We start from the raw sequence: 24,332 nt of genomic DNA on the forward strand, positions 1-24,332 counted from the left end.
AAAACTGGCAAAGAGAACCAGAGGTGACATGAGGAAACCCTATTTCATGCAACAAGTGCTTAGGATTTGGAATGTACTGGCTGATGGGGTGCTGGATACAGACTGAATAGGAGCCTTTAAAAGGGAATTAGATAATTAAAGGATGGAAAAAAAAAATTGCACAATGTGAGGAATGTGTAGGGGAGCGGGATCGATTGGATTGGTCTTCAAAAGAGTCAATGAAGACTCGATGGGCTGAATGACCTCCTTCTGTGCTGTACTATTCTATGAGTAGCAGATCTGGTGGGACCACATCAAGCAGGATCGGACCTTCATTCACTTCGTAAAACTGCTGACAACTCTAGGATCAAACCGGAGAACAAAGATATCACCTGGCTTCAATTCTCCACGACCAATTATCCCCTTAAGCCCCTTTCCCACTACCAAATGAGAGAAGTTCATGGACTTGTTGGTGAGACAATCCATTCAGTTGCCTCAACTACCTCCTCCCCCTTCGGTACCAAGCCGAACATCCCCAAACCCTTATCTTTCTCGAATTTCTCACCAATCTCTGAGCTCATCATGCCCACTAAGACTGCCTCCTGCTCCCTTAGCCCCATTCCCTACATTTCTCCAGGGTTTCCACTGATCTGAAGTTATGGGAGGAGATCCATAGAACCTACAAGGAAATTCTAAGAGGCATTTACTGTGAAAACAAAGGCACAACCAGCCTCGTTGATCCTACAAAGTCCTAACATCTGCAGGCTAGAGTCAAAGTTGAGAACTGTTCCACAGATTAGTCAAGCAACAGCCTGACATTATCATACCTACAGAATCATCCTTAGGTATGTCCTGTCCCACAGGCAGAACAGACCCACCAGAGATGGGGAAAAATCCATCACATTTGAGTCACATGGAAGTGTCCTGGACTTCCTTAAAATTGAATCCACACCCATGAAGTCTCATGGCATCAGGAAACCTCCTTCTGATTACCAACTACTACCATCCCTCAGCTGATGAATCAGGACTCCTCCATGTTGAACACCACTTGAAGGAAGCACAGAGAGCAGCAAAGGCACAGAATGTATTCAGGGTGAGGGATTTCAATGTCCATCACCAAGAGTGGCTCAGTATTATCACCACCAACTAAGCTGGCAGAGTCCTTAAGGGCATAGCTGCCAAGATGCACCTGTGGTAAATGATATTAGAACCAAGATGAGGGAATAACCTACTTGACCTCATCCTCACCAATCTACCAGTCATATGTAACTCTGTCCATGAAAGTAGCGACCACCAGAGAGTACAGTCCGCCTGGAGAACAACTCCTGTCTTGACACTGCGGACATCCTACAATGTGTTGTGTAACACTATCACCAGGCTAAATGGGATACATTAAGAACAGATCTAGCAAATAAAAACTGGGCATCCAGGAGGAGCTGTGACCAAAAGCAAACAAAATTGTATTTCATCAGAATCTACAGACTCATGGCCCAGCCTATCTCTTACTCCACCATCACCATTAAGCTAGATGAACAACTCTAATTCAAATGCAGAAGAGTGTGCCATGAGTAGGAGTTGCATCAGCCTTATTATTAAGTTGTTTTGGGTTGTTGTTTTGATCCAGTGCTGTCTGCAAAGGACTTAACTCTCCCAACAAATGAGGCGCCAATCTGGTGAAGCTACAACACTACTTGTATGCTAAACAGAGGAAGCAGCATGTGACAGACAGAGCAAAGCAATATCATAACCAACAGATCAGATTTAAGCTTTGCAGTCCTGCCTCATCCAGTCATGAATGGCGGTGGACAACAAAACTAGCAGAAGGAGACTCCATAAACATTCCCATCCTCAATGCTGGGGGAGCCTGGATCAGCAGTGCAAAAGACAAGGTGAAACATTCCCAACCATCTTCAGACAGAAGTGCTGAGTGGATGGTCCTTCTCAGCATCCTCCCGAGTTCCTACCATCACAGGTACCAATCTTCAATCAATTTGATTCATTCAGCAAGACCTGTATTACATTCAGACTTGGGCTGTTAAGTGGCAAGTAATATTTATGCCACACAAATGCCAGGCAATGCCCATCTCCAATGAGAGAATCTCACCCTTCTGCCCCCCCCCCCCCTTGACATTCAATGGCATTATCATCCCCAGATGTCCCATCATCAACATTCTGGGGGTCACCATTGAATATAAACTTAAGTAAAGCAGCCATATAAATACTGTGGTTGCAACAGCAGCTCAGAGGCTGAAAATCTGGTCTGAATGACTCAACTCCCAACTCGCCAAAGCCTCTCCACCATCTTCAGGACACAAGTCAGGAATATGATGGAATATGCTGCTCCTACCCAGATGCTTCAGTAAATTCAAGAAAAAGCAATTCACTTGATCAGCAGCTTATCCACCACCTCAAACATCCAGCATGTAAGAATATAGATAATTTTACATCATTCTCACACAAAGATATGACAGCCAGTCTAGACAGCATTAGTTTTAACTTTGTGCTCATAAATCATTCTTTTTCCCTCTATGACACTGATTACATTGGAGATGATGAATTTCAGGACCAAAAACATTGTTCTGTAAAGACAGACATATATAGAGGATCAAGTAAATAAACTAGCTGGCATTAATTACATAACACGGAGCTGAAAGGGTTGTTAGGCTGAAACACACAAGGGGTATGAAATTCAGATCACTAGCACCATTGGAGGCAGTGCTACTGAAGCCGAACACACTCCTGTGGGTGCAGGCAATGCTGCCAACTGCTTCCCGTGTGGCACACAGAGTGCATCATCTTGTGAAGGGCATCCATGCTGGCCTTCTGAGAGTGCCAGAGACAACTGAATGTGTCCTATCATGGTGTTACATAGCCCTACCAGCTGGTGTGACACTCATTTACCAAGCTTGGACCACTCAGGTCCATTCGATGAATTTGCAGATCATTCACAAACGATCAAGCATTCAGCTGCAGGATGGGCCCTGCACAAGCGTTACTTAAAGGGCCAGGCACCCAACTTGCAGGTCAGGTAGTTTTTATGAATCTCTGCTATTAAAAAATGTCTGAAAGTACTCTGGAGTGTATTTGGAGGTATTTTGGTGAGTTCTTGGATTTGGCAGAGAGTGTTGCTGCATCCTCACAGGGAGGACAGAGGAGTAGGTGACCTGTCCACACAAAGGCTGCAACAGGTATGGGGGCTGCAGCTGCAGTGCCTTGAAGGCTGCAGCATGATGGGGAGATGGAGTAGGGACTGTGGAGAGGACACGTTCTGCACAATGACCTCTGCCAAGTTACAGTAAGACTCCTCCATGTTCCTCGACAGTACAGCAGGTTGATTGGCAGGCCAGCATTGCACCCTGCCTCTCAATATGCATACCAGTCAGCAGGGTTTTGTGACGGGTAGGTCGTGCCTCACAAACCTTATTGAGTTTTTCGAGAAGGTGACCAAACAGGTGGATGAGGGTAAAGCAGTGGATGTGGTGTATATGGATTTCAGTAACGCGTTTGATAAGGTTCCCCACGGTAGGCTATTGCAGAAAATACGGAAGTATGGGGTTGAAGGTGATTTAGAGCTTTGGATCAGAAATTGGCTAGCTGAAAGAAGACAGAGGGTGGTGGTTGATGGCAAATGTTCATCCTGGAGTTTAGTTACTAGTGGTGTACTGCAAGGATCTGTTTTGGGGCCACTGCTGTTTGTCATTTTTATAAATGACCTGGAAGAGGGTGTAGAAGGGTGGGTTAGTAAATTTGCGGATGACACTAAGGTCGGTGGAGTTGTGGATAGTGCTGAAGGATGCTGTAGGGTACAGAGGGACATAGATAGGCTGCAGAGCTGGGCTGAGAGATGGCAAATGGAGTTTAATGTGGAAAAGTGTGAGGTGATTCACTTTGGAAGGAGTAACAGGAATGCAGAGTACTGGGCTAATGGGAAGATTCTTGGTAGTGTAGATGAACAGAGAGATCTTGGTGTCCAGGTGCATAAATCCCTGAAGGTTGCTACCCAGGTTAATAGGGCTGTTAAGAAAGCATATGGTGTGTTAGCTTTTATTAGTAGGGGGATCGAGTTTCGGAGCCACGAGGTCATGCTGCAGCTGTACAAAACTCTGGTGAGACCGCACCTGGAGTATTGCGTGCAGTTCTGGTCACCGCATTATAGGAAGGATGTGGAAGCTTTGGAAAGGGTGCAGAGGAGATTTACTAGGATGTTGCCTGGTATGGAGGGAAGGTCTTACGAGGAAAGGCTGAGGGACTTGAGGTTGTTTTCGTTGGAGAGAAGGAGGAGGAGAGGTGACTTAATAGAGACATATAAGATAATCAGAGGGTTAGATAGGGTGGATAGTGAGAGTCTTTTTCCTCGGATGGTGATGGCAAACACGAGGGGACATAGCTTCAAGTTGAGGGGTGATAGATATAGGACAGATGTCAGAGGTAGTTTCTTTACTCAGAGAGTAGTAGGGGCGTGGAACGCCCTGCCTGCAGCAGTAGTAGACTCGCCAACTTTAAGGGCATTTAAGTGGTCATTGGATAGACATATGGATGAAAATGGAATAGTGTAGGTCAGATGGTTTCACAGGTCGGCGCAACATCGAGGGCCGAAGGGCCTGTACTGCGCTGTAATGCTCTAATTCTAATTCTAAAAAAATTCTCCTGTGTGCTGCCCCATCAAGGTTCTCATCTGAATCCCCTGCAGCAGAACTGGTTTGTGACACGTTGAGCTGGCACATGAAACATCCTTTTCCCCTGGCCTAGCAGCAGCCCACTCACACCCAGTGATGCACCACGTGCTGATCTCAACTCAGTACCAGCCTCCAAGATAGGTGCAATGCCAGTATCTGAGTTGGCAGCTGCAAGTGTCAGGTCACGTGACGGAACCTCTTCGTTAGTATGGTGCTGTTTTGTTCTCTCTTCCTCCCGGGGCTGCTGTGACTGGGCAGGCAGCAGTTCTTGGGTTGCTGAGAGCAGAAAATTAGAAGGGAAAGATTGGAGGCACAGGATCAGCTTGGGATGGAAAGCAAAACATCCATGGTGATACCATATGCAGCTTGCTGATCACGCCAGATAGCAGGATAAGGATCAGCTGGGCTTTGAGAATGGGCATAAGGCAGGAACATATCATCCTCAACCCTGTTCCGCATGATCATGGCTGATCTGCGACCAAACTCCATATACCTGACTTTGCCCATATCCCTCAGTACCTTTGGTTGTCAAAAAACTACCAATCTCAGTTTTAAAATGAACAACTGATCGAGCAAAAACTGCCATTTGCACATCACAATTCCAAACTTCGAACACCCTTTGTAAGTAAAAGCATTTTTTAATTTCACTCCTGAAAAGTTCTGGCTCTAATTTTTAGACTCTGCCTCCTTGTCCCAGATATCCCAACCAGTGGAAATAGTTTGTTTCTATCTACCCTACTTGCTCCCTGTAATATTCTGAAAACCTTTATCAAGTCTACCCTTAACCTTCTAAAGTCCCTCCAAGGCCATTATGTCCTTCCTGAGGTGTGGTACCCACAACTGCTCACAGTAACTCCAGGTATGGCCTAACCAGGGCTTTGTATAGCTGAAACATACCTTCTACCCCCTCGTATTCTAGATATGAAGGCCATCATTCCATTAGCCTTTTTGCTTATTTTCTGTACCTGTTCATGCCATTTTAATAATCTACGTACCTGAAGCCCCAAATCACTTTGGATCTTCACTGTTTCTAGCTTTTCACCATTTCGGAAGTTCCCTGCTCCATCTTTTCAGTCCAAAGTGGATGACCTCACATTTGCCAACATTGAAATCCTTTGCTCAACAACTTAATCTATCAAACAATACCTCTTTGTAATTTTATGCTTCCATCTACACTGCTTATTTCTATCTGCGTCATCAGTAAATGTGGATATGTGGCTTTCTAACTCATCATAAAGGTTGCTAATAAATACAGTGAACAGTTGAGACCCCAACACAGATCCTTGCAGCAGCCCACTCGTCACATCCTGCCAATAAGAGCACCTGCCCATTATCCCGACACTCTGTCACCTGCTGCTCAGCCAATTTCCTACTCAGATTAATAATTTACCTTCAATTCTATGAGCTTCAACTTTAGCTAACAGTCCCATATGAGGGACTTTATCAAATGCCTTCTGCAAGTCCATATAAATAACCTCTATAGACAGTCCCCTGTCCACTATTTTAGTGACCTCTTCAAAAAATTCCAATCAGGTTCGACCTACCCTTTTGCAAATCCATGCTGACTCTCTCTGATCAGCTGAAAATTTTCAAAAGGTGTTCACTATGTCCTTAATTGTGGATTCTAGCAAATTCCCGACAACAAATGTTAGACTAACTGGTCTGTAGTTTCCTGGTCTCCCTCTGTCACCTTTCTTAAATATTGGAGGGACATACACAATTTTTCAATCAAACGGAACATTTCCCGAATGGAGAGAACTTTGGAAGATTATATTTAGGGCATCTACAATATTCTCACCTACTTCTTTTAAACTCTGCGTTGCAAACTACCTGGCCTTGGAAATATGCCACTCTTTAGTGCCATTATTTTCTTCATTATTGTTATTTTGCTTATGTATTACTGGGAAAAAAAAGAAATGCCATCGAAGCTTTTCCTCTTGCAGTCATCAGGACAGACACAAGAATGCCAAATTTCGAAGGGAGCAACGATTTATACTGCATGAAAAGGGGTGCTGATTGGTCGAGGCATTACCATGAAGAATACACCGACGCACAGTGGCAGCAGTGTGTACAAGATGCACTGCAGCAACGCACCAAGGCTCCTTCGACAGCACCTTCCAAACCCGCGACCTCTACCAACTAGAAGGACAAGGGCAGCAAATGCATGGGAACACCACCACCTGCAAGTTCCCCTCAAAGTCACACACCATCCTGACTTGGAACTATATCGCTGTTCTTTCACTGTCGCTGGGTCAAAATCCTGGAACTCCCTTCCTAACAGCACTGTGGGTATACCTACCCCACATGGACTGCAGCGGTTCAAGAAGGCAGCTCACCACCACCTTCTCAAGGGCAATTAGGGATGGGCAATAAATGCTGGCCTGGCCAGCAACACCACATCCCATGAATGAATAAAAAAAAGACCGGGGAACTATTATCCCCCACGCTTTTGTTTAATTCAAAAAAGGCACAACGCCTGGGCATGTTCCTTTCTGCCTGCAAAGGGCAGGTCCTTTCAAATGACACGAAAATTGGTGGTGTCGTAAATAGTGAGGAGGAAAGCCTTAGATTACAGGATGATATAGATGGGCTGGTAAGATGGGCAGAGCAGTGGCAAATGGAATTTAATCCTGAGAAGTGTGAGGTGGTGCATTTTGAGAGGACTAACAAGGCAAGGGAATATAAAATGGATGGTAGGACCCTAGGAAGTACAGAGGGTCAAAGGGACCTTGGTGTACGTGTCCATAGATCGCTGAAGGCAGCAGCACAGGTAGATAAGGTGGTCAGGAAGGCATATGGGATATTTGCCTTTATTAGCCAAGGCATAGAGTATAAGAGCAGGGAGGTTATGATGGAGCTGTATAAAACGCTAGTTAGGCCACAGCTGGAGTATTGCGTACATTCTGGTCGCCACACTATAGGAAGGATGTGGAGAGGGTGCAGAAAAGATTTACTGGGATGTTGCCTGGGCTGGAGCATTTCAGCAATGAAGAGAGACTGGATAGGCTAGGGTTGTTTTCCTTAGAGCAGAGGAGGCTGAGGGGGGATCTGACTGAGGTATACAAAATTATGAGCAGCATAGATAGTGGAGATAGGAAGAAACCTTTTCCCTTAGTGGAGGTGTCGATAACCAGGGGGCATAGATTTAAGGGGCAGGCGGTTTAGAGGGGATTTGTGGAAAAGCTTTTTCAACCTGAGGGTAGTCGGAATCTGGAATACGCTGCCTGAAGGGGTGTTAGAGGCAGGAACCCTCACAACATTTAAGAAGTATTTAGATAAGCACTTGAAATGCCACAGCATACAAGGCTACGGATCAAGTGCTGGAAAATGGGATTAGAATAGATAGGCTTGATGGCCAGCATGGACACAGTGGGCCGAAGGGCCTGTTCCTGTGCTGTATAACTCTATATGAATAATGTAATATATAAATTCCAGTGCCGGTGCAATGCCAGGTATGTAGGTCGTACGTCCCAATGACTGGCGGATCGTATCAAACACTAGTTTCCTTCGGTTGTTCGCAATAGGCACAGAAATGACCAGACTCAACCAACCCATACTTGCAAAACTCAGAGCACAATGTCTAACATTAGATGTGATTCCACGATTGGGCAATACTTACTAAACAACCCCACGTGTGTTACGAATTACACTAACAAACAATTTAAGATTATCTCTCGGGCTCCCAATGTGGCTCACTTACACTTACCAGAAACTACATATATTCATATGCAAGCACCTATCCTCTGCAGGAAAAAGGAACATGCCCAGGCGTTGCACCGTTTTTGAATTAAACAATAGCGTGGGGGATAATAGTTCCCTGGTGCACCCTCAATGGCAACACCTCAACCAGTCAACTTGCTTCCAATCAGCACCCGTTTTCTCATGCAGTATAAATTGTTGTTCCCTTTGAAATTTGGCATTCTTGCATCTGTCCTGATAAGTGCAAGACAAAAAGCATCAACAGCATGTCTCTTTTTTCAGCAATACTCCAGTGCTGTACTGCCGAGCAACTATTTCGCTTATGTTAATTTTTGCAAGGGCCTGTCCCTATTCAATATTAGTTTCCTTGGAATGTCTTCCTCGATTGTAAACACTAATGCAAATTAATTATTCAGCATGTCTGCCATTTCCTTACTTTCACTGGCAATATCACCATTATCAGTTTTGCAAGGGACTCACATTGCTCTTGACTATCATTTTCCTCCTAAAATAATAGCAAAATTGTTGCTTTTGATAACCCTTGCAAGTTCCTTTTTGTACTTCACTTTTGTGGCTCTTATTTATTTTGTCATCCTTTGATATTCTTTGTATCTCTCCCTTTCACCAGGAGCTGCACTTTTTTTCTATTTTTGTATGGTTTTTCATTTAGTTTTATGTTTTTCCTTCCCTTCTGAGTTGCCCATGGCTGTGTTTTTTAGCAAGTAGAGGGATTACTGTTTCGGGTTGTAAACTGGTTCTGAATCATATTAAATTCTTTTTCAAAACCTCCCAACTAATTTGTCATTTTACCCATTAACAGATTTTCCTAGTTTTCTGTCTCATCACATTGAAGTCAGCCTTACCTAATCCTAGAATTTAGTAGCTGTTTCACATTTCTCCCTTTCGATCACATTATAATTACTATTGGATAAATGTTCACGCACCATTAGGCTGTTAATTAAATCTGGCTCTTTACTCATTACTAAATTTAACATGGCCTGACCCTTTGTTCTAGGACGTATTGCTGCAGAAAACTGTCCCGGATACACTCAGGAAATTCACTACCTCTCTGACATTTAAATTACAAGAAGTGGATTAACATTCTTTCTTTTTTCTTTTGGGCCTCCTTATCTCGAGAGACAATGGATACGCGCCTGGAGGCGGTCAGTGGTTTGTGAAGCAGCGCCTGGAGTGGCTATAAAGGCCAATTCTGGAGTGACAGGCTCTTCCACAGGTGCTGCAGAGAAATTTGTTTGTTGGGGCTGTTGCACAGTTGGCTCTCCCCTTGCGCCTCTGTCTTTTTTCCTGCCAACTACTAAGTCTCTTCGACTCGCCACAATTTAGCCCTGTCTTTATGGCTGCCCGCCAGCTCTGGCGAATGCTGGCAACTGACTCCCACGACTTGTGATCAATGTCACACGATTTCATGTCACGTTTGCAGACGTCTTTATAACGGAGACATGGACGGCCGGTGGGTCTGATACCAGTGGCGAGCTCGCTGTACAATGTGTCTTTGGGGATCCTGCCATCTTCCATGCGGCTCACATGGCCAAGCCATCTCAAGCGCCGCTGACTCAGTAGTGTGTATAAGCTGGGGGTGTTGGCCGCTTCAAGGACTTCTGTGTTGGAGATATAGTCCTGCCACCTGATGCCAAGTATTCTCCGAAGGCAGCGAAGATGGAATGAATTGAGACGTCGCTCTTGGCTGGCATACGTTGTCCAGGCCTCGCTGCCGTAGAGCAAGGTACTGAGGACACAGGCCTGATACACTCGGACTTTTGTGTTCCGTGTCAGTGCGCCATTTTCCCACACTCTCTTGGCCAGTCTGGACATAGCAGTGGAAGCCTTACCCATGCGCTTGTTGATTTCTGCATCTAGAGACAGGTTACTGGTGATAGTTGAGCCTAGGTAGGTGAACTCTTGAACCACTTCCAGAGCGTGGTCGCCAATATTGATGGATGGAGCATTTCTGACATCCTGCCCCATGATGTTCGTTTTCTTGAGGCTGATGGTTAGGCCAAATTCATTGCAGGCAGACGCAAACCTGTCGATGAGACTCTGCAGGCATTCTTCAGTGTGAGATGTTAAAGCAGCATCGTCAGCAAAGAGGAGTTCTCTGATGAGGACTTTCCGTACTTTGGACTTCGCTCTTAGACGGGCAAGGTTGAACAACCTGCCCCCTGATCTTGTGTGGAGGAAAATTCCTTCTTCAGAGGATTTGAACGCATGTGAAAGCAGCAGGGAGAAGAAAATCCCAAAAAGTGTGGGTGCGAGAACACAGCCCTGTTTCACACCACTCAGGATAGGAAAGGGCTCTGATGAGGAGCCACCATGTTGAATTGTGCCTTTCATATTGTCATGGAATGAGGTGATGATACTTAGTAGCTTTGGTGGACATCCGATCTTTTCTAGTAGTCTGAAGAGACCACGTCTGCTGACGAGGTCAAAGGCTTTGGTGAGATCAATGAAAGCAATGTAGAGGGGCATCTGTTGTTCACGGCATTTCTCCTGTATCTGACGAAGGGAGAACAGCATGTCAATAGTCGATCTCTCTGCACGAAAGCCACACTGTGCCTCAGGGTAGACGCGCTCGGCCAGCTTCTGGAGCCTGTTCAGAGCGACTCGAGCAAAGACTTTCCCCACTATGCTGAGCAGGGAGATTCCACGGTAGTTGTTGCAGTCACCGCGGTCACCTTTGTTTTTATAGAGGGTGATGATGTTGGCATCGCGCATGTCCTGGGGTACTGCTCCCTCGTCCCAGCACAGGCATAGCAGTTCATGTAGTGCTGAGAGTATAGCAGGCTTGGCACTCTTGATTATTTCAGGGGTAATGCTGTCCTTCCCAGGGGCTTTTCCGCTGGCTAGGGAATCAATGGCATCACTGAGTTCCGATTTGGTTGGCTGTATGTCCAGCTCATCCATGACTGGTAGAGGCTGGGCTGCATTGAGGGCAGTCTCAGTGACAGCATTCTCCCTGGAGTACAGTACTCCAGGGAGAATGCAGTGGATTAACATATGAAAGTTAAAATCCCCCAATAAAACCAGGTACCTTTGCCACCTGCTTGCTTAATCTCTTCACTAATACAATCTATCACTTCACAGCTATCGGGGGCCTATAACAACTCCCACTACAGTCTTAAATCCTATTCTATTACATAATTCTACCCATAAAGTATCCACTGTCTGCTCACTTCTCCTTATATCCTCTCTTACCATAGAAGTGATTTCATCCTCAATCAGTAAAGCTACTCCTCTCCACATCTGGAATACCATGTACTGTATTGGTCTCCTTATTTAAGGAAGGATATAAATACATTGGAAGCTGTCATGCGGGCCTCGTCTCCATCCCCCCACCCCCCACCAAGAATAGGCACATTAATTTCACCACATGAACATTAAATTTCAAATTGTTGCTGAAAAGAAGAAAAGGCCTGATACGAGGGGGTGCCAAGCCCCTGGCTGGAAGGACATTTTTGCATATTAACAGACACTGCTTGGAACAAAGGACCATTCCCCCACCCAATACACAAAGCCAGAAGTGGTTATACCAGTCACGCGACTACCCTGCTGGCCAACGTGGGGAGTTTTAAATGTTAAAGACAGTGTTTGAACTTGAACAAAGAAAGCTCTTTGCTCCTGGACTGAAGAAGACCTCTTGTGTGCCTGTCTGCTCCCGTCTCCTTCTCACAGAACTGAAACTCCCTGAAGACACATGAACCCCTAGAGAGAAACGTCTCCTACAGTGAACAAGGTTTAAGAAGAATGTTGGGCCCCAGCAAAAAGCAAGATCTACCTACAATCAAGGACTCTACAGCGAGCTTGAAGCACAGCAACAAAAACCTTCTTCAGAGATTGCCTCAAACCTTTCTACTTTATTTCTTCTGCTCTTTTCTGTCCCTATCTGCATGTGTGTATTGCTTATGCATGCTGGCATAGACGCGTCATGTATCTGTGGGGGTTAACCGAATTAGAGTTCAAGTTGAATAAAATTTCACCTTTCTTCTTTAAACCTCAGAAAGCCTGTTTGTGCTCATTTCTTTACCTTATAATTGGAAAGTAGTGAACAAGGATTCACCAAGGGGGAGCTAAAAACACAGTGTGTTTAAAAGTAAACCCTGTTACAGTAAGACCAGGTGAAGGCTGAAAGGGAACCCTAGACCTCTTTCTCACCTGGTCTTAACAGAAGCAGATCAGAGAAGGTTTACTAGACTGATATCTGGAATGGGCGGGTTGCTTTATGAGGAAAGGCTAGACAGGCTAGGCTTGTATCAGCCAAAGTTTAGAAGAGTAAGAGGTGACTTGATTGAAACGCATAAGATCCTGAGGGGTCTTGACAAGGTGGATGTGGAAAGGATGTTTTCCCTTGTGGGAGAATCTAGAACTAAGGGTCACTGTTTAAAAATAAGGGGTCGCCCATTTAAGACAGAGATGAGGAAAAATTATTTCTCTCAGAAGGTCGTGAGTCTTTGGAACTCTCTTCCTCAAAAGGCAGTGGAAGCAGAGGCAGATAGATTCAGAATAAACAAAGGGGTGGAAGGTTATTGGGGGTAGGCGGGAATGTGGAGTTGAGATTACAATCAGATTAGCCATGATTTTATTGAATGGTGGAGCAGGCTCGAAGGGCCGAGTGGCCTACTCCTGCTCCTAATTCGTATGTTCCCTTTACCAGTTTCCTGTCGACCTCATCATCTGGTGTATTTAGTTCCCAGTCCTGTGCATCTTGCAGCTAAGGCCGGAATTATATGCCCACCACCCACAAGCCCGACCCCACAAGGGCAGCTGATAGCTGGTGGGGTTGCGGGGTAGGGAGGGGGGGGTGCTCGTCAAATTGGGCAGGATGCGTGGTGCTGTTCCCAATGCCTTCCAGCCCCAGCTGCAATTTTACCAGGGGCAGCGACAAGAAACGGTCTGCCCATCCCAGGGTAATCAAATCCCTTATGTGGCCAATTAATTGCCTCTTTAGGGCCTCTTCCCACTGCCGCTGGTATTTTACCAGCAGCTGGCGGGCACCTTGTAGGCTGGGAGGATCTTCCTGATCAGGTACCTTGCGCCCCACGGAGGCCCTCTTCCCCCGAAGCCCCAACCATCTCCACGAAAATAAAGTCACCACCCCCCACCCGACACCCCCTTGCCTTGCCGGGGCCCGGCCAATTGTCCCCAGCGAGACCCCAAAACCTACTTCTCTTTCGGGGCCAACGTCCACGATCCTGCTGTTGGCTAGGTGCAGTCCCAGCAATGGCCACCGCTCCCAGTGCTGCTGCTGGGATTGAGAGCTGCCGGCCCACTGAATGGCCGGCAGTTCCTGGAAGCGGACTTACAGCCTCAGAGAGGTGGAAGTCCCATCCAAGTGCAATTAAGGGCCCAGAGAGTGTAAAATCCTGGCGTGGCTCCACAGACCAGGCAGAGGCGGGCTCACCTCCAACTTTTTGACCTGTGTGTAGGGCCTAGTGCCCTACTTAAAATTACGGCCAATGTCTCAGCAATGGTAACCACATTGTACCCTCCAAGTTGAATTTGCTCCTGCAGTTCAATTTGTTCCTTATACTCATGGATTTGGATAAAGAATGCTTATTTGGAACACACACCCTAACCGGTTCTTCAACTCTAATGTTTTACTTTTTATCTTTTAGTTTTCCCTTTACCTGTGGTGCCGAAAGCACAATTGCTGACTGTTATTCTACTCTCTTACCCTTCATTAGTTTTTGAACAGTTATCTATCCTACATTTCCACCTGAGCCCACCCCATCATTTACTTGTTTGATGCCCATCCCTAATTGCCCTTGAGAAGGTGGTGGTGAGCTGCGTTCTTGAACCGCTGCAGTCCATGTGAGGTAGGTACACCCACAGTGCTGTTAGGGAGTTCCAGGATATTGAACCAGTGACAGTGAAGGAACGGCGATATAGTTCCAAGTCAGGATGGTGTGTGACTTGGAGGGGAACTTGCAGGTGGTGGTGTTCCCATGCATTTGCTGCCCTTGTCCTTCTAGTTGGTAGAGATCGCGGGTTTGGAAGGTGCTGCCGAAGCAGCCTTGGTGCGTTGCTGCAGTGCATCTTGTAGATGGTACACACTGCTGCCACTGTGCATCGGTGGTAGAGGGAGTGAATGTTTGTGGGTTGGGTGCCAATCAAGCGGGCTGCTTTGTCCTGGATGGTGTCGAGCTTCTTGAGTGTTGTTGGAGCTGCACCCATCCAATCAAGAGCAGAGTATTCCATCACACTCCTGACTTGTGCTTTGTAGGTGGTGGACAGGCTTTGGGGAGTCAGGAGGTGAGTTACTCACTGAGGATTTCTAGCCTCTGACCTGCTCTTACAGCTACAGTATTTATATGGCTATTCCAGTTCAGTTTCTGGTGAATGGTAACTTCCAGTATGTTGATTGTGGGAGATTCAGCGATCTTAATGGCATTGAATATCAAGGGGAAATAGTTGGATTCTCTCTTGTTGGAGATGGTCATTGCCTGGCACTTGTGTGGCGCAAATGTTACTTCGCACTATTCAGCCCAAGCCTGGATATTGTCCAGGTCTTAGTGTCTTTCTACATGGACTGCTTCAGTATCTGAGGAGTCGTGAATGGTGCTGAACATTGCGCAATCATCAACGAAAATCACTACTTCTGACCTTATGTTTGAAGGAAGGTCATTGATGAAGCAGCTGAAGATGGTTGGGCCTAGGACACTACTCTGAGGAACTCCTGCAGTGATGTCCTGGAGCTCAGATTTTTGACCTCAAACAACCACAACCATCTTCCTTTGCGCTAGGTATGACTCCAACCAGCGGAGAGTTTTCTCCCTGATTCCCATTGACTCCAGTTTTGCTAGGGCTCCTTGATGCCATACTTGGTCAAATGCTGCCTTGATGTCAAGGGCAGTCACTCTCACCTCACCTCGAGTTCAGCTCTTTTGGCCATGTTTGAACCAAGGCTGTAATGACGTCAGGAGCTGAGTTGCCCTGGCAGAACCCAAACTGAGCGCCACTGAGCAGGTTATTGCTAAGTAAATGCCGCTTGATAGCACTGTTGACGACACCTTCCATCACTTTACTGATGATGATCAGGAGACCAAAACTGGTCTCACCAAAGCCCTAAACAATGGTAGCAAGACTTCCTTGTTCTTATACTCCATCCCCTTGCAGTAAAGGCCAACATCCCATTTGCCTTCCTAATTGCTTGCTGTACTTGTATGCTAACTTTCTGTGTTTCTTGTACGAGTACACCCAAGTCTCTCTGAACAACAACATTTAAAAGTTTTGCACCTTTTAAAAGCTATTCTGCTTTTCTGCTCTTATTATCAAAGTGAATAATCTCACACTTCCTCACATTATATTCCATCTGCCACTTCGTTGCCCTTAACCGGTCGATACCTCTTTGGAGCCTCTTTGTGTCCTCCTCAGAGCTTACATTCCCACCTAATTTTGTATCATCAGCAAACTTAGATATATTGCGCAGGGTTCTTAATGAGTTTTTTGTCTCTGCCTTTACAGAAGAGAGGGTTGATGCAGACATTGTAGTTAAAGAGGAGTGTGAAATACTAGATAAGATAAACATAACGAGAGAGGAAGTGCTTGAGGGCCTGACATCCCTGAAAGTGGATAAATTGCTAAGACCAGATGTTTTGCATCCCAGGCTATTAAAGGAAACCAGGGAGGAAATAACGGATGCGCTAAGGATCATCTTCAAATCATCTTCAAATCCTCACTAGATATAGGCAAGGTACCAGATGATTAGAGGTCTGCGAATGTTGTTCCATTGTTTAAAAAGGGTGCGAGGGATAAGCCAGGTAGTTATAGGCCAGTCAGTTGGGCGGCACAGTGGCGCAGTGGTTAGCACCGCAGCCTCACAGCTCCAGCGACCTGGGTTCAATTCTGGGTACTGCCTGTGTGGAGTTTGCAAGTTCTCCCTGTGTCTGTGTGGGTTTCCTCCGGGTGCTCCGGTTTCCTCCCACAAGCCAAAGACTTGCAGGTTGATAGGTAAATTGGCCATTAGCAATTGCCCCTAGTATAGGGAGGTGGTAGGGAAATATAGGGACAGGTGGGGATGTGGTAGGAATATGGAATTAGTGTAGGATTAGTATAAATGGGTGGCTGATGGTCGGCACAGACTCGGTGGGCCGAAGGGCCTGTTTCAGTGCTGTATCTCTAAACAGTAGACTGATGGAGCGGTAATTGGCCAGGTTGGATTTATCCTGCTTTTTGTGCACAGGGCATACCTGGGCAACTTTCCACATTGCCGGGTAGATGCCAGTGTTGTAGCTCTACTGAAACAGGTCGGCTAGGGCCGCGGCAAGTTCTGGAGCACAAGTCTTCAGTACTATTGCCGGAATGTTGTCAGGGCCCATAGCCTTTGCAATATCTCGTTTCTTCAGTAGTTCCTTGATATCACGCGGAGGGAAATTAATTGGCTGAAGTCTGGCATCTGTGATGCTGGGGAACTTCAGGAGGAGGCCGAGATGGATCATCAACTCGGCACTTCTGGCTGAAGATTGTTGCAAATGCTTCAGTCTGATCTTTCACACTGATGTGCTGGGCTCCCCCATCATTGAGGATCGGGATATTTGTAGACCCTCCTCCAGTTAGTTGTTTAATTGTCCACCACCATTCACGATTGGATGTGGCAGGACTGCAGAGCTTCGATCTGATCTGTTGGTTATGGGATCGCTTAGCTTTGTCTATCGCATGCTGCTTATACTGTTTGGCACGCAGGTAGTCCTGGGTTGTAGCTTCATCAGGCTGAAACCTCATTTTGAGGTATGGCTGGTGTTGATCCTGGCATGCCCTCCTGCACTCTGCATTGAACCAGGTTGATCCCCTGGCTTGCTTGCAATGGTAGAGTGGGGGACATGCGGTTATAGATTGTGGTTGAGTACAATTCTGCTGCTGCTGATGTCGCACAGCACCTCATGGATGCCCAGTTTTACATTGTTAGATCTGTTCAAAATCTATCCCATTTAGCACGGTGATAGTGCCACACAACACGATGGAGGGTATCCTCAATGTGAAGACGGACTTTGTCTCCACAAGGACTGTGCAGTGGTCACTCCGACCAATACTGTCATGGACTGATGCATCTGCGGCAGGGAGATTGGTGACGACGAGGTCAATTATGTTTTTCCCTCATGTTGGTTCCCCCACCACCTGCCACATACCCAGTCTAGCAGCTATGTCTTTTAGGACTCAGCCAGCTTGGTCAGTAGTGGTGTTCCCAAGCCACTCTTGGTGATGGACATTGAAGTCCCCCACCCAGAGTGCATTCTGCGCCCTTGTCAACATGGAGGAGTACTGACTCATCAGCTGAGGGAGGGCGGTCGGTGGTAATCAGCAGGAGGTTTCCTTGTCCATGTTTGACCTGATGCCATGAGAATTCATGGGGTCCAGGGTCAATGTTGAGGACTCCCAGGGCATCTCTCTACCATTGTGATGCCACCTATGCTGGATCTGTCCTGCCGGTGGGACAGGACATACCCAGGGATGGTGATGGCAGTGTCTGGGACATTGTCTGTAAGGTATGATTCCGTGAGTATGACTATGTCAGGCTGTTGTTCGACTAGTCTGTGGGACAGCTCTCCCAACTTTGGCACAAGCCCCCAGATGTTAGTAAGGGGGACTTTGCAGAGTCGACAGGGCTGGGTTTGCCGTTGTCGTTTCCGGTGCCTCGGTCGATGCCGGGTGGTCCGTCCGGTTTCATTCCTTTTTATTGACTTTGTAGAGGTTAGGTACAACTGAGTGGCTTGCTAGGCCATTTCAGAGGGCATGTAAGAGTCAACCACATTGCTGTGGGTCTGGAGTCACATGTAGGCCAGACCAGGTAAGGACAGCAGATTTCCTTCCCTAAAGGACATTAGTGAACCAGATGGGTTTTTTTTACAACAATTGTTTCATGCCATCATTAGATTAGCTTTTTAATTCCAGATTTATTAATTGAATTTAAATTCCACCTCCTGCTGTGGTGAGATTTGAACCCATATCCCCAGAGCAGTACCCTGGGTCTCTGGGTTACTAGGCCAGTGACAATACCAACACGCCACTGCCTCCCTTGATAATGCCCATCATTATTCTCCTGGGTTGTTCCCAGCAATGTCCAAGAGTTTAATTTATTCATTCCTGGAGACTCCAGGACGATCAGAGAGAGTACAGAAAAGATTCACGAGAATGGTTCCAGGGATGAGGAATTTCAGTTATGAAGACAGATTGGAGAAGTTAAGATTGTTTTCCTTGGAGAAGGGAAGGCTCAGTGGTGATATGATAGAGGTGTTCAAAATCATGAGGGGTCTGGACAGAGCAGACAGAGAGAAACTGTTCCCAGTCGTGAAAGGATTGAGAACGAGAGGCACAGATTTAAAGTATTTGGCAAGAGAAGCAAAAGTGACATGAGGGAAAACATTTTCATGCAGCGAGTGGTTAAGGTCTGGAATGCGCTGCCTGAGAGTGTGGTGGAGGCAGGTTCAATTGAAGCATTCAAAAGGGAATTAGACAGTGATATAAAAAGGAAGAATGTGCAGGGTTACAGGGAGAAGGCAGGGGAATGGAACTGAGGGAGTTGGTCTTTCCGAGAGCCGGTGCGGACATGATGGGCCGAATGGCCTCCTTCTGCACTGTACTGATTCTGTGATTTTGTAACTCGGGAATGTTGGCAACTCGAGTTGAATCTCATATCAGCAGTCAGCTGCTGTTCAATTTCCAGGACAGGGTGATATTGTTTCAATCTCAAAGTGTCGAAAATTACTTAAATTCACATTAATACAAACACAGTCTTTTCTTTGATATTATAGAGTCTGCAGGCTGCTGTCAGAGTGTCCATAGCCCATTTATAAAGATTCAACACTCCCACTCACCAAACCCCAGGATCACCCTCCTCCCACCCTTAACACCCAACACCCTCACTCACCTCCCCCCCCACTCCTTCCCCCTCCACCACCTCCACCTTCCCCCTCCACCACCTCCCCCTCCACCACCTTCCCCCTCCACCACCTCCCCTTCCCCCTCCACCACCTCCCCCTCCACCACCTCCCCTTCCCCCTCCACCACCTCCCCCTCCACCACCTCCCCCTCCACCACCTCCCCTTCCCCCTCCACCACCTCCCCCTCCCCCTTCCCCTCCACCACCTCCCCCTCCCCCTCCCCCTTCCCCTCCACCACCTCCCCCTCCACCACCTCCCCTTCCCCTCCACCACCTCCCCCTCCACCACCTCCCCTTCCCCCTCCACCACCTCCCCCTCCCCCTTCCCCTCCACCACCTCCCCCTCCCCTCCACCTCCTCATCCAGCCCTCTCTCAACCCCCCCCACCACCTCCTCTTCCCCCTCCACCATCTCCCCCTCAACCCACCTTCCACCAACTCCCCTCCACCACCTCCCCCTCCCCTCCACCCCTTGCCCTCCACCTCCTCCTCCAGCCCTCTCTCAACCCCCTCCACCCCTTCCTCTACACCCTCTCTCTGCTCCACCTCCTCACCCTCACCTCCATCTCCTCACCCTTCCCCCTCCACCCCCTCACCGACTACCACCACCCCCCCCAATCCTCCTCACCCACACTCCCCTCACCAACCCTCACCCCCCCCCTCCAGCTCCCTCAACCTCACCCACCACCTCCAGCCCCATCCCCCGCCCCTCCCTCCCTCACACTCCCTTTACTACCCCACAGCCACTCACTCCCCTCTCCGCTCTGCCTCACCTTATCCAGTGAACAGGTTCCCAGCCCCAGGATCGGGAGGCTGTTCCCGTCACACAGGGGGACCCGCTGCTGTTTCGCGGCCGCAGCTTCACTCATCCTGGAGCCGGAGGTGGAGGTGAAGCAGCTGCTGCCTCGGCTGATAAAGCATCGCTTCCCCGGGGAGGAGCCAGTTACAGGGCGGTCCCCCCTGCCATGTCCTGTTCTGCCGGGGCTGCTCAGCGCTGCTGCTCCTCACAAACTCTTCCTGTCCCTCTTTAAACTTCATTCGGGGTTCAATGTTTACAGGAAGTTATTTCCAAAAGGCTGCACCAAAAACATTCTTATAAACTTGGCCGGGGAAGAACGTGGCCGGAGAAAGTTTCAATTTAAACATGTTCATCACTCCCTCCAAATAACTCTCTTTGGAACTTAATTTTCTTCCTCTCATTCCCATTTCTGTCTGATCTGCCCTCTAATGAAAAGGAAGATTCCATTAGTTTTTTATTGATCTGTGGGAAGTGGGCATCACTGGCGAGGCTGGCATTTATTGCCCATCCCTAATTGCCCTTGAATGGAAAGGCTCGCTGGACAATTTCAGAGGGCAAGTAAGAGTCAACCACATTGTGGGTCTGGAGTCACATGGAGGTCAGACCAGGTGAGGATGGCAGATTTCCTTCCCTAAAGGACATTCGTGATCCAGATGTGTTTTCATAACAATGGACAATGGTTTCATGGTCACCACTGGACTAGCTTCTAATTCCAAGATCTCACCATCATAGGATATCCCAAAGCACTTTCCAGCCAATAAAGTATTTTTGAAGTGTAGTCACTGTTGTCATTTGGGAACCACAGCAGCCAATTGGCACACAGCAAGATCCCACAAACAGCAATGTGTCAAATGATCAGAGAATCTGTTTTAGTGATGTCGGGTTTGGTCAGGCCCCAGGGTGAATTCCACTGCTGTTCAAAATCATGCCTTGGTATCTTCAGAATCTATCCAAGAAAACAGCACTCCGTCAGTAGTAACCCTCCGACAGTGCAGCACTCCCTCAGTACAAACCCTCAGACAGTGCAGTACTCCCTCAGTACTAACCCTCACACAGTGCATTAATTCCTCAGTACTAACCCACTGACAGTGCAGTAATCCCTCTGTACTAACCATCAAACAGTGCAGTAATCCCTCAGTACTAACCCTCCGACAGTGCAGTAATCCCTCAGTACTAACCCTCTGACAGTGCAGCACTCCGTCAGTACTAACCCTCTGAAAGTGCAGCATTCCCTCTGTACTAACCCTCCGACAGAGCAGTAATCCCTCAGTACTAACCCTCCGACAGTGCAGTAATCCCTCAGTACAAACCCTCCGACAGTGCAGTAGTCCCTCAGTACTAACCCTCAGACAGTGCAGAACTCCCTCTGTACTAACAGTCTGACAGTGCAGCACTCCGTCAGTACTAACCCTCTGACAGTGCAGTACTCCCTCTGTACTAACCCTCTGACAGTGCAGCACTCCCTCTGTACTAACCCTATGACAGTGCAGCACTCCGTCAGTACTAACCCTCTGACAGTGCAGTACTCCCTCTGTACTAACCCTCCGACAGTGCAGTACTCCCTCTGTACTAACCATCCGACAGTGCAGTACTCCCTCTGTACTAACCCTCTGACAGTGCAGCACTCCGTCAGTACTAACTCTCTGACAGTGCAGTACTCCCTCAGTACTAACCCTCCGACAGTGCAGTAATCCCTCAGCACTAACCGTCTGACAGTGCAGCACTCCCTCAGCACTAACCCTCTGACAGTGCAGTAATCCCTCAGTACTAACCCTCAGACAGAGCAGTAATTCCTCAGTACTAACCCTCCGACAGTGCAGTAATCCCTCAGTGCTAACCATCAGACAGTGCAGTACTCCCTCAGTACTGACCCTCCGACAGTACAGAAATCCCTCAGTACTAACCCTCCGACAGTGCAGTAATCCCTCAGTGCTAACCCTCAGACAGTGCAGAACTCCCTCAGTACTAACCCTTTGACAGTGCAGTAGTCCCTCTGTACTAACCCTCTGACAGTGCAGTACTCCCTCAATACTGACCCTCTGACAGTGCAGTGCTCCCTCTGTACTGAACCTCTGACAATGCAGTACTCCCTCTATACTGACCCTCTGACAGTGCAGCACTCCCTCAGAACCTACCTTCTGACAGTGCAGTACTCCCTCAGTACCTACCCTCTGACAGTGCAGTAATCCCTCTGTACTAACCCTCTGACAGTGCAGTACTCCCTCTGTAGTAACCCTCTGACAGTGCAGTACTACCTCTGTACTGACCCTCTGACAATGCAGCACTCCCTCAGTACTAACCCTCTGTCAGTGCAGTAATCCCTCAGTACTAACCCTTGGACAGTGCAGTAATCCCTCTGTACTAACCATCTGACAGTGCAGTAATCCCTCAGTACTAACCCTCTGACAGTGCAGTAATCCCTCAGTACTAAGCCTCAGACAGTGCAGCACTCCCTCAGTACTAACCCTCCGACAGTGCAGTAGTCCCACAGTTCTAACGGTCCGACAGTGCAGTACTCCCTCTGGAATAACCCTCTGTCAGTGCAGTAATCCCTCAGTACTAACCCTCCGACAGTGCAGTAATTCCTCTGTACTAACCCTCAGACAGTGCAGCACTCCCTCAGTACTAACCCTCTGTCACTGCAGTAATCCCCCAGTACTAACCCTCCAACAGTGCAGTAATCCCTCTGTACTAACCCTCTGACAGTGCAGCACTCGCTCAGTACTAACCCTCAGACAGTGCAGTAATCCCTCAGTACGAACCCTCTGACAGTGCAGCACTCCCTCAGTACTAACCCTCTGACAGTGCAGTAATCCCTCAGTACGAACCCTCTGACAGTGCAGTAATCCCTCAGTACTAACCCACAGACAGTGCAGCACTCCCTCAGTACTAACCCTCAGACAGTGCAGCACTCCCTCAGTACTGACCCTCTGACAGTGCAGTAATCCCTCAGGACTAACCCTCTGTCAGTGCAGTAATCCCTCAGTACTAACCATCAGACAGTGCAGTAATCCCTCAGCAGTAACCCTCACACAGTGCAGTAATTCCTCAATACTAACCCTCAGACAGTGCAGCACTCCCTCAGTACAAAACCTCTGACAGTGCAGTAATCCCTCTGTACTAAACCTCAGACAGTGCAGTAAACCCTCAGTACTAACCCTCCGACAGTGCAGTAATCCCTCAGTACTAACCCTCCGACAGTGCAGTAATCCCTCTGTACTAATCCTCCGACAGTGCAGTAATCCCTTTGTACTAACCCTCAAACAGTGCAGTAATCCCTCAGTACTAACCCTCAGACAGTGCAGTAATCCCTCAGTAGTAACCCTCACACAGAGCAGTAATTCCTCAGTACTAACCCTCAGACAGTGCAGCACTCCCGCAGTACAAACCCTCTGACAGTGCAGAAATCCCTCTGTACTAACACTCAGACAGTGCAGTAATCCCTCAGTACTAACCCTCCGACAGTGCAGTAATCCCTCAGTAGAAACCCTCCGACAGTGCAGTAATCCCTCTGTACTAACCCTCAAACAGTGCAGTAATCCCTCAGTACTAACCCTCTGACAGTGCAGCACTCCGTCAGTACTATCCCCCTGAAAGTGCAGCACTCCCTCTGTACTAACCCTCCGACAGAGCAGTAATCACTCAGTACTAACCCTCCGACAGTGCAGTAATCCCTCAGTACAAACCCTCCGAAAGTGCAGTAATCCCTCAGTACTAACACACCGACAGTGCAGTAGTCCCTCAGTACTAACCCTCCGACAGTGCAGAACTCCATCTGTACTAAACCTCTGACAGTGCAGCACTCCGTCAGTACTAACCCTCTGACAGTGCAGTACTCCCTCTGTACTAACCCTCCGACAGTGCAGTACTCCCTCTGTACTAACCATCCGACAGTGCAGTAATCCCTCAGTACTAACCCTCCGACAGTGCAGTAATCCCTCAGTACTAACCCTCAGACAGTGCAGTACTCCCTCAGTACTAACCCTCCGACAGTGCAGTAGTCCCACAGTTCTAACGGTCCGACAGTGCAGTACTCCCTCTGGACTAACCCTCTGTCAGTGCAGTAATCCCTCAGTACTAACCCTCCGACAGTGCAGTAATTCCTCTGTACTAACCCTCAGACAGTGCAGCACTCCCTCAGTACTAACCCTCTGTCACTGCAGTAATCCCTCAGTACTAACCCTCCAACAGTGCAGTAATCCCTCTGTACTCACCCTCTGACAGTGCAGCACTCCCTCAGTACTAACCCTCAGACAGTGCAGTAATCCCTCAGTACGAACCCTCTGACA

The 24,332-nt window shown here is 47.8% G+C and overlaps 1 protein-coding gene across 3 annotated transcripts in view; it reads right to left on the bottom strand.

Moving 5' to 3' along the window:
- Positions 1-20,146, bottom strand: part of LOC137379756 (aldo-keto reductase family 1 member C23-like protein) — an 85,474-nt gene extending 65,328 nt beyond the window's left edge. For 2 of the 3 annotated variants that reach the window (XM_068051085.1, XM_068051084.1), the window contains exon 1: positions 20,018-20,146. In XM_068051085.1, coding sequence (XP_067907186.1) covers positions 20,018-20,113 — 96 coding nt within the window. In that variant the 5' untranslated portion in view covers positions 20,114-20,146. The remainder of the gene's footprint in view (positions 1-20,017) is intronic. The other variant, XM_068051083.1, reaches the window with a different exon arrangement.
- Positions 20,147-24,332: the final 4,186 nt, after the last annotated feature.

The sequence above is a fragment of the Heterodontus francisci genome, chromosome 18, assembly GCF_036365525.1.
Source record: "Heterodontus francisci isolate sHetFra1 chromosome 18, sHetFra1.hap1, whole genome shotgun sequence".
NCBI classification, from domain to species: domain Eukaryota; kingdom Metazoa; phylum Chordata; class Chondrichthyes; order Heterodontiformes; family Heterodontidae; genus Heterodontus; species Heterodontus francisci.